We start from the raw sequence: 13,132 nt of genomic DNA, 5'->3' as shown, positions 1-13,132 counted from the left end.
AGCTGAATGTTTTGGATTTTCAAAATCCTGTAATTGGAACCAATAGATATTAATAATTTTAACATACTTTTTTTTTTCTTCCTCTTCTTTCGTTCTTGTTTCCAATTTGTATCCAACAGTCTTTTAAAATTGTTCAAATTAAGAATAGCTGTCATGGAGATCCTTTCTGAAGTTCTTTTCTTAAGAAAACCAAAGCAAAAGTAATGATTAAAGCTAGCAAGCTGACACAAGATATATATATATATTAAAGCAATCTTAGTTTGGTGACCTCAATTATATACATTCATTATATTCCACTTTCTATATAAAGAAATCTTTCACTATGGGAATACAGAATGATGGATGCTTAGCCATCTTTTGGTTATGGTACTCTCCCACCTAATTAGATATGTTGGCCAAATAATTGCACTACTGAATCAAATATCGTAGCATAAAAATAGCATACTAAAGTTCATTACAAGAGATACAAATTGATCCAGCAGATCGTATGAGATATCTCTAGTAGGACCAACATATTTCTACTCTATATACTCTAGAAATTTATCAATTAAAATCATAAAATCTCGACCCTTATCTTACAAAATCCAATTACTGTAATAATCTATCATAATCTGATTAACTTCTTTCATATTTGTACTCATCATGAGAAATAAGGATTAGAAATCAGCACGTAATTTATAAAAAGAATTATTACATTAAATTAGCACATAAATCTCATCGAATTTTATCTTGAAAGAATGATCCCTTAGTCACATAATTCATACGTTGTTTTTCCTTTTAGACAAGGAAAAAAAAAAGCATATTATTCATTCACAATCCATACTGCATTGTCTTCATTTGTATTAAAAAAGTTTTTGGGGCCCTTCCTTATATATTATCACGTGCAATGTTTGTATTATTTCTTGTTATTAGGAAATGCTGTATTCATGAAAGGAATAATGGCATTGTATTATTTAAGAAACAATAAAGCATCTTTATATGTCTTTCATCATTGATTTCCCTCGACCCTTTTATTCAAGATTCATTATTCTATTTTATCTATATCTTTTGTGACAAGATTTGATCATATGATTATTTACTTTGTTGGTGCCTATATTAATATTCTTATTTATTTCCTTGATAAAATTTAACTTCTGATGTTCACTATTAACCTGTGTTTATCACCGAGTTAACTTTTATGCAATAATTAAGTGCTTCATTAGTGTGAAAGAGAGAAATAGCATGATTAATTCGATGATATAATTAGCACCTATTTAGCTAATAATTGGGTGGGTGCGGGGGCTATTAAAAATCCACAAAAACTAGCTCTCTAATAAACTAGTATTTTTGCTGTCTGGTAACACAATGAACGTGGATTATATCACCCGGCTTTTTCTCCCAAAATCGAGCTATTTCAAATATAAATTCCTGTCAAAGTCCTACCATTTTCACGAACACCTTCTACATGGAGAATGCATCCAGTGATAGACTACCACATGTCGGAAAGACACTGCTTAAGACATAAATTAGTGGACTTGATAAAGAAAAGAAAAAAAATGAAATTTTGTAAGACAATGCTATCCAGAACATGGTTTTTAACTTCACCAAAAACAACCTAATTTATTTTATGATTTCTCTTGCAAATATCATCTTATTATATTGGTCTAAGACATGCAGCCCCGCCACCACGAAAACAAAATAAAATAAGCATTGCCTTTTTATACATATATGTATAGTGTTTTCTTTACCATATATTGTAAAGTATGGCTCTATAATTAAGCATGAGTATCATGTGTTATATAAGGGCCAGCTAGAGTGGCTTAATGCCTAACTATATAGTCCTTGACTAGAATTATTAAACTCAGTACTACGTGTGAAATTTGGTTGCAAAAAACATGTGATTTATATATATATATATATGGAAGCATCTTAGAGACATGAAGCACAAAATCAGCTGGGATTTATACTTTTGGTAGTGTTTTTTAGGTTGGTTAGTTAAAAGTTCATCAATTATAAGATTTAATTAAAACTTTGTCCTTGATGACATTGTTTTGTTTTTATTTTGAGAGCAAATGACACATGTGATATTAATTCTTCAACAGAGAAATAAAAGTTGGTATAGTCCCATAACCTGTTCTGTGTTCCCCTTCTTTTGGACAATAATTCTCACCCAGGTCTCCAAGTCTTCAGTAATTTAATCAAGTATGAGTGCAAACAATATAACACCATATATCTATTATGTCCAACAAATTGTTGCATTTTAGTATTGAATTGTAAGAACTAAAACAATTGACCCCAATTAACAATATGTTTTCGTTAATCTTTCTTCTTAATTAGAGATAACAAATGATGTGTAAAAGAAAACATAAAATGAAAATGATTCTACATCCCTGACTTCATTTACGTGTACAAAATATAAATTATTAGACAATGAAGAATGCATTTTCATTATTGACAATTTATGCTCGCAAATTGATAATTCTTTTTTACTTTTTCATAATTTGCTTTTCCCAAATCAACTTTTGAAAATTACCAACTTTTCAGCTTCTTTTAAGAAATCATAATCGGAATTGTAAAAAATATAAATATAAAAAAGAAAATCAATAATCTCTATTTTGTAAGACTCTGAAACGAGACTACAACTTTACTATAATATTTGTGATTTGTTTTAATAAAAGAAAAGGACAGAGGAAAAATGAGTGCCAATATAATATTAATTTTATTTTCTAAAGAAAGTTGATTTGATTGATTTAACTTTAGGCATGAAAATGGGCTTTAGAGTCGAGGTCGGTCCACCATGTCTTTATCCCCAGGCCACTAGTTTTAATTGTAGAAAATGCTTCTCGTCATCATAAATATAAAAAGACGAGGGGCCGAAGAAAAAGATGGCTATTTAACTTGTTGAATATATCAACACTCTGAAACCAAATTATTAACTTACAAAAATGGCATGACGCGATGACAGGAACGTGAAAATGACAAAAGCAGAAGTCTGTATGTTCATGCAAAGAAAAACCCACTAACCATTCAATTAGATAGATTTGGCTCTTTTCCTATTACATATATCGATCAAGCAAATATAGACTGAAATGTCACCTTCCCCTTTTTCCATTTAAATCAATCCATCTCCTTGTTCGCGATAATGAACAAATTTTGTACCAATATCCTGCAATCTTCCATAACAGTTTGGAAATCTAAAGGTGCATGATTGAGTCCCGACATAGCTTCAATAACACCCTTTCACTCCCATCTCCTTTTACTTCAATGGCCTCCAAACTTTTGGTGCTTGCCAGTATAATGAACAACTACAGAGTAGAATTAGAATAATGTGTTACAACTAGCAGAATGCTCAATAAGGTTAGCAGAAAATAGTATCAAGAGTTACAAATTAGAGCAACATTTCCCCGAATTTTCCACAGATGTCCCAAGCAACAGTCACTTCCCTCCTGTGGAATTGAAGAGACAAATCTTCCTCGAATTTCCTTTCCCCTGAATAACTCAGCTTTCATGTAATTACAGACAAAAGAACTCCCACTCAGCACAACTCTTCCCACTTAGCATCCGAACAATGTAAATTGAAGGGGCTGTTCTTCCTTTAGCACGTAACTCTATTTCTTCTGAAATTATACAGATAAATACACCAAAACGCCTACTTTGTTCCCATTTAGCAACATTCTTCATGCTTAGCATCTCTGGAATGCGAAAGTAAAGAGGATGATCTTTGTCCAGTAAGAAATGCAAACACCTGTTTCAAATTTCCTCTGGATGGTCGAGCATTTACTGCAAATTTACAGATAAAAACAAGTCTCCTCCGCATCTCCCACTTCGTGATATTTGTACTGCTGAAGCAATTTCCATCATCATAGGCTCCTAATTGAAAGGTCAAAAGTTTGGAAGATATTTGAAGAAACAAAATAAATAATAATAATATAATAAGGCTCCTTTAAATCTTTTCACATAACCACTGAGACACAAGATTGAGCCAAAAAAAAAAAAAAAAGAAATTGGTAGCAGTATAATAAGTTGATCTAAAATTTTCACCATTGATTGCTATAGTTTGCTAAGATGATGAGATAAACGAACAGAGGAAAAACATAGGCATAAAAATGACAGTAGGAAACCTTATACCACAGCGTGATCAAATGCCAAAGGAATAGGAGAGATTAGTTCAGTCTTTGTTTTCCTCCATTTCATCTTTATGAAATATACAAGCATTTACCTGAATCACCGAATAAAGATGTCAAAATTGCTAGACAAACACACACGCTGATATCTTCCCCTGGAAGCACAAAATAATGAAATCTATCAGCACTCATGTAACTTATTTTTCTGCCCGGGCATCCCCATAAAAAATAGGCTCAGTAAGTAGGTAATCAGGCAGATGCCAAAATCAAGAACTAGAGAATAATGTGCAAGCGCAGACCAAGACATAAAATAGAAACTGAAAGTCTATTAAATGTGAAAGAGACTTACTTCAAAATGCTATAACATAAACTAAAATAAGGGCTCACTTAAACATAGCATAGTTTATACCTACCTATCAATGCATCATGTACTCAGCTAAACACATCTAAGCCTATCCAACAATGTGAATCCAGAAGGCAAGCAAACATTTCAAGTCCTTACCATTGTGGCAACAAACAAGAAGTTTATTCCCTTTGCTAAGATGCACCTTCGCAAAGTTCACAGCATCAAGGAGCTTGCTTAATATGGAAAAGCGATCGAGCTTTGAACTCTGGGAAGCAAAAAATTAAATTCAGTGATAAGAAGTAGCATATTAATAAGAACATTACATTGATGAAATGCTTAAACTTCCTTTCATACGCACCACCATAGGAAGATGCAAATATGATTCATTATCTTGTAAATGAATCAAGATGGATTCCTGATCACAGTTCAAGATGCAATCAACATCAGACACATGAGCAGCTGCAGAAGGAAAGTAAAGAAAGAGAGTTAAGCAAACCAAAGAACCTGGAAAGATAATATTGCACACTATCCATTATAGTAAGGAGAAATAAGAAACGGAACCAAAGCACATGATGCTTTGAAACAGACAATAAGAAGCTCCAAAAATTAAGGATTCAAGAAATACTCATATCGAAGTGTCTATTCAAATACATCAATCCTACATAGCTAAATCTGCAAAATATCCTACATAAACTATATAGACGTCCATCCATGAAGAAATTCACATAGTTGTGATCTTTTAGCATTTGGACCAAAAGCACTAGCAGGTGCTAAATTTGTTAAATCCTAAGTTATTAATATTGAAGAAAGTACAATTCATCATCCAGATGTTTCTATACATAATTTAAAAACTTCCCCGAATGGGAACTTTTGCACACAAATTTATAGTTCAAAAAGAGATGGAGAAAGAAAAAGCAAAGCGTTAAATAGGATATAAAATACACATAAGAAATCAACATACCAAGTTGTGCAGTGCCCACAGCAAGATTAGTTGAGCCTAGCCAAAACACTGTATGATCGTCCTCACTAGACTTAGGAGTTCCATTGCACAGATCCAAAGATAATGAGGGTTCCTTTTGAGAAAGATCAGCTGCACTTCCTAATGTCTTTGCAGGCCTCACAGTTACCTGAGGAGCATTTTGTCCTCTTTGAGCATGATATACTCTGTCCTTTTCTACAATATCAGCTACCTTCTGATTACACAGATCAGGTCCTGAACCTATTATATCATATGCATGACTCCAGAAAAGACTGGGCGAAAGACCCCTAGCCCAACTTTCTTCATCATCTCCAGCTCCTGCTATGTAATTCCAGCTATACTCAGAGGTAGTCCTATGTTGATAAATGCTGCTAGCGGAGGAGGCTGAAACAAGTATAATAGGCGTGAAGTCCCAAGAATCATGATCAGGTACTTCATTCAACCAGATAACAGTCTTTTGTGATATCCATAGAGGCCGTAAAGGTTTTTTCAAGCTCGAGGCGATGGAAGCAATATCAGCTCCACTAACTTCCAACTCTTTAGTCCATGCTTCTAAGCATTCCTCAATAGCTGCTTTCTCTGTTTCAGGGACCCAAAGTGGAAGATGCAACGAACAATCCCAATTATGAGAACCTAGACTTTTATTTTCAGCATGATTAAAGGTATCTGCCTCCTAATGAAAGAGAGCAAATTGAGAAATGGGCATGTTCATAAGCAATTAGCCGACAGAGCTGAGTGCAGATTGCATAATTATAATAATAATAATAATAATAATTATATATAAAATAGTAATAATATTACCGATACCCCTAAATGCAATTCAATTAACCGGATATGAATAACACCTAGATTATACTTAGACAAAAGGAACAAAAATAAAACCACAAAAGGAACAAAAATAAAACCAAAGTGGTAATCTTTCTTCTCCTCTTAGAAAAAAAAGAGAAGAAAACTTCAACATTAGAACTTCAACGCTCACCTCTTGCTTTTTCTTCACATGATTAAGAATAGACCGATTCAAAACACAAGTCCAAATAGGTATTGTTTTCGACATACTATCAGGAAATCTCTTCCCTTTTCGTGTCGAATCAACAATGATACACCCTCCTTTCTGTCCTATTCATCAAACAAAACAAATAAGTTAATCAAGCGAGTCCTAAAAATAGTGTTTGGAGAGTTTAAACATGCAAAAATCAATTCAATTGAATTTCTGTTTACTCAACTCTCATCTGAAGACATCATTTACGATAACTCAATTTAATTGCACGTCATTCATTTCAAACAAGGCCTAAAAGACCCGATTTATAGGTCATTAAAATACACTTTTCAATTAAAAGAAAAAAAAAAAAAGAAGAAAGAAAGAAACATAAACATTTACCAGCAAGCTGAGCAACATGGAGATTGAGTCTAGAAGTATTAAAGGACCAATTATTGGTGTGGCCATCAGTTGATTTGAAATAACAAGTAGCGTAAAATTCGGGTGAGTACCATAATCCGCATCGGAGATTTGCAAGAAGAGGAAGATCGGGCCATAACTGAGAAATCTCGCCTACAAAAACGGAGTCTTCGTATATTGATTTTAAAGCGTTATACAAATTATTGTCTCTTCTCTTTATGCTTCTCGCTGCTTTGTATATGCTTATTTTCTTTCCCTCTGTGTCCATTGTTGTCGCAGCAAGTCTGATTTGTTCTGGTATTATGTGTTTTCGTGTTTTCCAGGGATTTAACAGACAGTTTGATAATTTGCTGTTGAACGACGTGTCGTTTAATCGACTGCCAGACAGCAATATTGTTGCCGTTTTATTTAACTTTTTAAAACAACTTTGACCCTTTTTTCTTCTTCAGGACAGTGAAAGAACTGTCGTTCGATATCTGGATGTCGTTTTCTGAAGTATATTGAGTTTATTATTTAGTTCCAAAAAATAAAAAAGAATTTATTATTTAAAAAATTAAAATTCTGGTTAATTTTTAAATATGAAGACAAAAGTATAGTGAGAACAAGGCAGATTTAAATCTTCCAAGGAGCAACGCCAATGGTCTCCATTATGTGTAAGCTGGCTGGTTCCATCGACGTACCGGAGAATGGGTCTTTAAGACCTTGCGAAGAGTTAGGTTTACATTGTTATATGTAAATCAAATGAACAGTTCCAAATTGCAAGCCCTGGTGGCTTGCTGATTTCATGCATTTTACGCAAAATGCTAACAAGAAATAGCAAACTATATATAACCAAAGGCATTTGTGTCAAATTTTCAACATCTTCAGAACATATTAACTCGCTTGTGACTTCCTATTTCTGGTCTGAGCCGCAGTCCTAAGCATTCCTGCAGATACAGATGATGCAGGATTAATAGCCTTTCTTATCTTGAATATATTCCAAGCAGTGCTAGCACAGTGCCCTGCTGTTGCAAACACATCCTCAGTAGCCTGCCCTGCACTTTCACCAAACCTGCAGCAGGTCACGTCCGATATTACCAAAAATGAGTTAACAAGGTCAGGATGTTCAGAAAGCTAAAAATATACACTGATCACTTGGAAAATTATAGCAATTACAAGCACAGAATGTAGTATCATTACCTATTACTGACCATTCTGGTTGTAGCCTTTGAAGTTGCAGATAGAGTTTGTTTTTCAGCAGCTTCAGCTGCATCTAAGATCTTGTCTGCAGTTTGACAAATAAACAGTGCACTTATATTATGAAGCATTACTTGCATGGCATTGGATCCCAACAAATTGAAGCAAATGAGTACAGCAAATTTTGAAAATTATGCACAAGATATTATTTGGGTTCTACATCTCCACTTACTGACAGCATCAAGTGAAGCCAAGAGTACTTCTCCTGGTACCATGGATAAAAATGCCTTCCCGGCTTGTGATTTCACTAAAGGAGCCATCACTGAACCAGTAGCAATGCCAACACCGTCAAGCATTGTTTTACTCAGCTTTTCTGTCATCTTGGACAGCTTTCTCACACTACGTACAGTATGCAATCATGCATTAATTTGACTAGAACAAACAGAAAAGAGACATCTTCCATTATGTAGAAATGAAAAGCTTTTTTTTAAAAAAAAAAAAATCTTTGGATACCGTTTTAAGCTTTTGTTGACTTTACTCCTCTGTGTGGCCCCGGTACTCGTGTTGCTGCTAATTTCATTAGCTTTGGCACCATTTTTCTCCTCTGCAGCACGAGTTAGAATCATTTCTCCACCTTTATGGACCTGCTTTCCCATTCTTGTCAAAAGGGTATCAAGAGTGATGGGCTAATAACATTTCTGTTTGATGTATAATTAAAGAGTTCTTACCAGACATGCATAGTAACTCATTATCATCAACGACAGTTGTTAAAGAATCACATAGACATTTTAACTAGTTACTAATCTCTTTGTTTATAAACAAACAGGTTACAGATTAGCTTTCGTCTCCGCTGCTACGAGGTTACAAGTTCGAATTCTAAACATTAGCTAGAAAAAGGATTATAAAATAAACCACCATACCTGATTAGTGTAAGCATTGCTGCATTTGAAGATTCCCTTGACGATCTGACCAGTTCCTCCAGCAATAGCTTTAGCTAAAACATTATTGTAATCTTCGACACTTGGAGCAAACTCTTTCCAGTCAAGATTATTTTTTCTACTTCTTGCAGCAGTTGATAATGAAGCCGACTCGGAAAAGCAAGAATGCTCAGAAAGAAAAGAATCCAACAAACTCAATTTGCTAATATGATGTTCCAAGAAGGTGACCCCATAACTTAATGGATCACCATCGAACATGGGCAAAGAGAATAGATAGTGTAAAGAATCAAGCTTAACAACTGGTTCATCTTTTGTCAGAGGCCACTGAAGATCACCAACTTTCACAATTGTAGCAAGAGAAATACTCTCGTCCAAGATTCTAAATAGATTGAACTCACCAGTAGCAAGTTCAACAGCTTCTCCTCCTTCCATTAGATGAACTGTGCATTCTGGGATTTGCAAAAGAAGTTCTTGTTTTAGATTTTTGGGTTCTGGGTTTTCTTGTTGTGATGAAAAAGTAGCTTCAGCTTTCATGGTAGAGTTTGCTTTGGAACTTCTTGACTTGAAACAACCCATTTTTTATTTTCTGCAGAGAGAGTTCCTGTTATTTTGGTCTGTTCTTGGGAGGAGAAAGCTGTTTCTTTTTATGTGAAGGGATAGCATTTATGTAAAGGGATAGCCAAGCTGTAATTTGATATTCCTTTTGGGTTTAATAATCTTAGAATACTGTTTTTGAATTGATTCTTTCTTTTTTATGTATAACTTTATTCTATTCCTGATGGATAATCTTGCTGCTGAAGAAGCCGTTTCGGCAGAGAGGAGAATGAGTGCTTCATTTGACAAACTAAGGACGGATCCAATTGCAAAATAAAAATAATAAACAAGCCACTTCCTCAACACAGAATTTCCTTTATTCGTTCTCTTAGTCGTTCAAAATTTTCACTTGTATTAATCTGGTTTTATTTTTCTTTTAGTTGAGTGTCATAGTAGTTCTTTTTATAGTACCCTTTTTGCCAATGAAGATGCATCAATCCCTATATACTTTAATACTCATTTTATATATTAGAAATAATTATTTATACTACACAATCAAAGGATAGATTTTCATTAATATTGATAGATAGTGAATAAATTGTACCTTCTCAATTCTCACAATATAAATTAACAATCAAATCTCTCAAATTAGTCTTTAATTATTATTTAACAATAAAAAGAGTATATCAAAATAAAAATACAAGACTACACAACATTCTTTTCTTATTCAAAAGATTAAACTACTCAGTTCAAACTAGTTATAATTCTATAAATATTTTAAATTAAAAAAGAATTCATATGATCACCACCGGTCGCTTCCTCCTCCGAAAAAAAAACTTAAGCTGACAAGTCCAAGTCTGGACATCATAATTGTTTTCAGGTCCAGCCCAAGAACATGCTGTCTAAGTCCAGTGTTCAGCGGCAGTAAGAAATACTGTAGAACCCAAATCAAACTCGATAAAGAAAACATATGTACGTCTACTACAGACAGCAAGATCGAAACACAGCAAAGCAGCCAAAATTAATTAACAATTACGAACGCACTTTGCTTCACTCCTCTCCACTGAATTGTTCAGTTTTCCAGTTATCTCTGCATTTTGGATCCAAACTTTTACGCTTTGCAATCTACCTCCGAAAAGATACCTCGTCCTTTAATAAGACTCGCGCACTTTCTCAGCTGCCAAACGCGGCCTTTTTATCTTTACACTTGTCTACAAGTATGAAATCAGCTGTTTTAACTGTTCTTTTCTATCAATCTTTTATTGCGTATGCTCAAAGTTCTAAACAAATGATTTTTTGTTTTCATTTTGAATTTCTTCTTGAATAATTTGCTTTTTGGTCTCTGTTTAACTAAATTTAGTTTAGTTATAAAAAGCTTCTGAACAAATCAGTTAGTAGTTTGTTTTTCTTTGATGAATGTGGCTATAATGCAGTAAAATAAGCTGAATTCGAGATATGGTTATAGCTGTGGTGGCACTAATTTTGGGCGTCTTATTGGGAGGATTCATTTTGATTCCTAGACATCTTAAATCTGGTAATACTTTTTCTCCCGGTTATTTGTTTTTCTTGGAATTTTCAGTTAAAATCTAATGCTTTTGAGAGAGAAAGAGTACTCTTTGTTATGTTTTAATGGGTTAAAGTTTGTTGATCAATGCAGCCCAAGTAGAAAAGGTCCAATCGAGGGATGGACGCAAGAAGGTGCGTGTACTACCACCACTGCTACTAGCACAGCTAGAAATATTAATGCATTTCTTGAAGTCGCTGAAATTTAGTCAGATTTAATTGGTTGAGAATCGTGTCTACTTGCATTGAATTGTGTTCTGGGCTTATTTACTTGCCGAGGAACATGTAGCTTGTTTTATTGAAAGATTTTGCACCCTGAAGTCTCGAAATTTTCATTATATTAATCGGTTTTCTTATGAAGGCTATGGGATTTAGCCCTTTCTTTAATGCCATTATCTCTTTGGCCACCTGATAAAAACTAGAGTAAAAGATATAATGATGTTTCAAATTCTGGAATCATGCATACCTTTTGAGCTTCATCCATGCTTCTTCATCACTAAATGCTCCTTTTCTTGTTTGGCTAAGTATATGGGGAGGAACTGACTTTTAATTGGACATAGATGTTCTTTTCCAGCAATTCGTTCAGTAAAATTGACTTTCCAGGTTGTACCAAAGTAGGATTCCCAGAAGGGTACTCTAGAAGCAATCATATCCTTCTGCACTTTCAAGTAAACTGGTTGCTCTTTTGAGTTTTGAGATGATATCCCGTGCAATGTAGGATTAAGTTGAAGGCCTTATGTTGATTTCATTGCCTCTGTCAATTCATCTGTGGCCAGCAGTAATGCAGTATATAGTATGCTTGCTATATTTACTTGCTTGCTTCGGAATTGAAATGGTTTCATTCACTAATTTTGCATGTTTTCTTTCCATCATTAGAGAGACTTAAGAGAGAGAAAGGCACCTGGTGGTTGGAGAGATAGAGCTGTAGAGAGCATAATCAACTTATAATGACACTCGTGAAACTAATTGTTTATCATTCTAGACATATTACAGCTAAAAGCATATTCCGGTGACGAAGTTTCATGTTCTAAAGGGCTATGCACATTTCACTGTTGTAAATAGCTGATAATCTGTTTCTTCAAATATATAACCATTAGTGATGAGTTATTATGCATTAACATTTTCTGTGACTGTTAACAAACTAAGCATTAGTCCAATTTGCTAGTGTTAATCAAATCATTATGTTCTGAATAAACCTTCTTTTTGTAGGAATCTAAACTTTACAGTAAATCTGAAGTATCTGTGCATGATAAGAGAACTGATTGTTGGATTATTATCAAAGGAAAGGTATGTGCCTAATGTTTGTTCCTTTATTTGAAACTCAGAACTCTCATTTTGAAGTACTTTAATGGGTTGACAGTTATTTGCTCCATAACTATAGGTATATGATGTTACCTCATATGTAGAAGTGCATCCTGGCGGTGATGCCATCCTAGGACATGCTGGAGGTGATGCAACTGAAGGATTTTATGGGTATGTATCTGACCAATAGATATAATTTATTGCCTGAAATTTGAATTATATACAAGCAGTTGGAAATCTGTTTCTCCTCAACCACCTCCATGAAAATTTTCATCAAATTAATGTAATCAATCTTCTTGTTGATTCGATCTTTGCCTTACCTAACTATTCATATTCAGCAAGCAGATTTAATATATACTATATTTTCATTGCATTTTACTGCCTCACCGACTCTTCCATCTTCGAATTCTACATGACAGGCCACAGCATGCTTCCCTAGTCTTTGACATGGTTGATGAATTCTACATTGGAGATCTAGAGCAGTAACTATGAGGCATTGGGTTGCAAGGATATCAGAGAATTGCGTCTTATTAATCTGGCAGCCCTGCTGTGGCTTTATTTGACACTTTCCCTTTCTCATGCTAGTTCTTCATTACATCAAGCAGTTCGTTCCTTCATAAATTTTGCAATGATCATCATTTGATATTACTTCTGAACGCAAAATAATGTAATGGAAAATGATTTTTGATATCTGCTGTCTCTCCAGAGTTTTTAAGGCCTGACATTGACTGTTGAGCATCATCATTTACACTTTCAAGAAGTGGGAAGAAAGTTTATTGGAAGCTAGTTAAAGCT

General features: G+C 34.2%; 3 protein-coding genes across 9 annotated transcripts; 1 reads left to right on the top strand and 2 right to left on the bottom strand.

The window, feature by feature from the left end:
- Positions 1–2,976: 2,976 nt before the first annotated feature.
- Positions 2,977–7,151, bottom strand: LOC8265141 (uncharacterized protein C3F10.06c). Of its 7 annotated transcripts, none has more exons than XM_002514166.4 (7): positions 6,807–7,150; positions 6,408–6,544; positions 5,411–6,101; positions 4,808–4,908; positions 4,606–4,714; positions 4,199–4,258; positions 2,977–3,849 (listed from the first exon to the last, which is right to left on the bottom strand). In XM_002514166.4, exons 1-7 carry the CDS (start codon positions 7,090–7,092, stop codon positions 3,644–3,646), a joined length of 1,590 nt encoding a protein of 529 aa, XP_002514212.1. In that variant the 5' UTR covers positions 7,093–7,150; the 3' UTR covers positions 2,977–3,643. The 7 variants fall into 7 exon arrangements, 5 of the variants coding, with proteins under 5 accessions (XP_002514212.1, XP_048227855.1, XP_015571801.1 ...); XM_048371898.1 differs by having other exon boundaries at positions 6,917–7,132; XM_015716315.2 differs by having other exon boundaries at positions 6,408–6,539; positions 6,807–7,126.
- Positions 7,152–7,435: 284 nt separating this feature from the next.
- On the bottom strand, positions 7,436–9,764 carry LOC8265142 (senescence/dehydration-associated protein At4g35985, chloroplastic). Its single transcript, XM_002514167.4, has 5 exons — positions 8,921–9,764; positions 8,514–8,644; positions 8,233–8,399; positions 8,004–8,088; positions 7,436–7,875 (listed from the first exon to the last, which is right to left on the bottom strand). The coding sequence occupies exons 1-5, from the start codon at positions 9,512–9,514 to the stop codon at positions 7,698–7,700; spliced, it is 1,155 nt and encodes a 384-aa protein (XP_002514213.1). The 5' UTR covers positions 9,515–9,764; the 3' UTR covers positions 7,436–7,697.
- A 519-nt stretch (positions 9,765–10,283) lies between these two features.
- Positions 10,284–13,027, top strand: LOC8265143 (cytochrome B5-like protein). Its single transcript, XM_002514168.4, has 6 exons — positions 10,284–10,689; positions 10,906–11,006; positions 11,130–11,170; positions 12,245–12,322; positions 12,417–12,508; positions 12,757–13,027. The coding sequence occupies exons 2-6, from the start codon at positions 10,928–10,930 to the stop codon at positions 12,821–12,823; spliced, it is 357 nt and encodes a 118-aa protein (XP_002514214.1). The 5' UTR covers positions 10,284–10,689; positions 10,906–10,927; the 3' UTR covers positions 12,824–13,027.
- Positions 13,028–13,132: the final 105 nt, after the last annotated feature.

Source organism: Ricinus communis, chromosome 3 (genome assembly GCF_019578655.1).
Source record: "Ricinus communis isolate WT05 ecotype wild-type chromosome 3, ASM1957865v1, whole genome shotgun sequence".
Lineage (NCBI taxonomy): Eukaryota > Viridiplantae > Streptophyta > Magnoliopsida > Malpighiales > Euphorbiaceae > Ricinus > Ricinus communis.
Note: the sequence above shows the minus strand (reverse complement) of the source record. Positions and strands in the feature narration are given on the sequence as shown.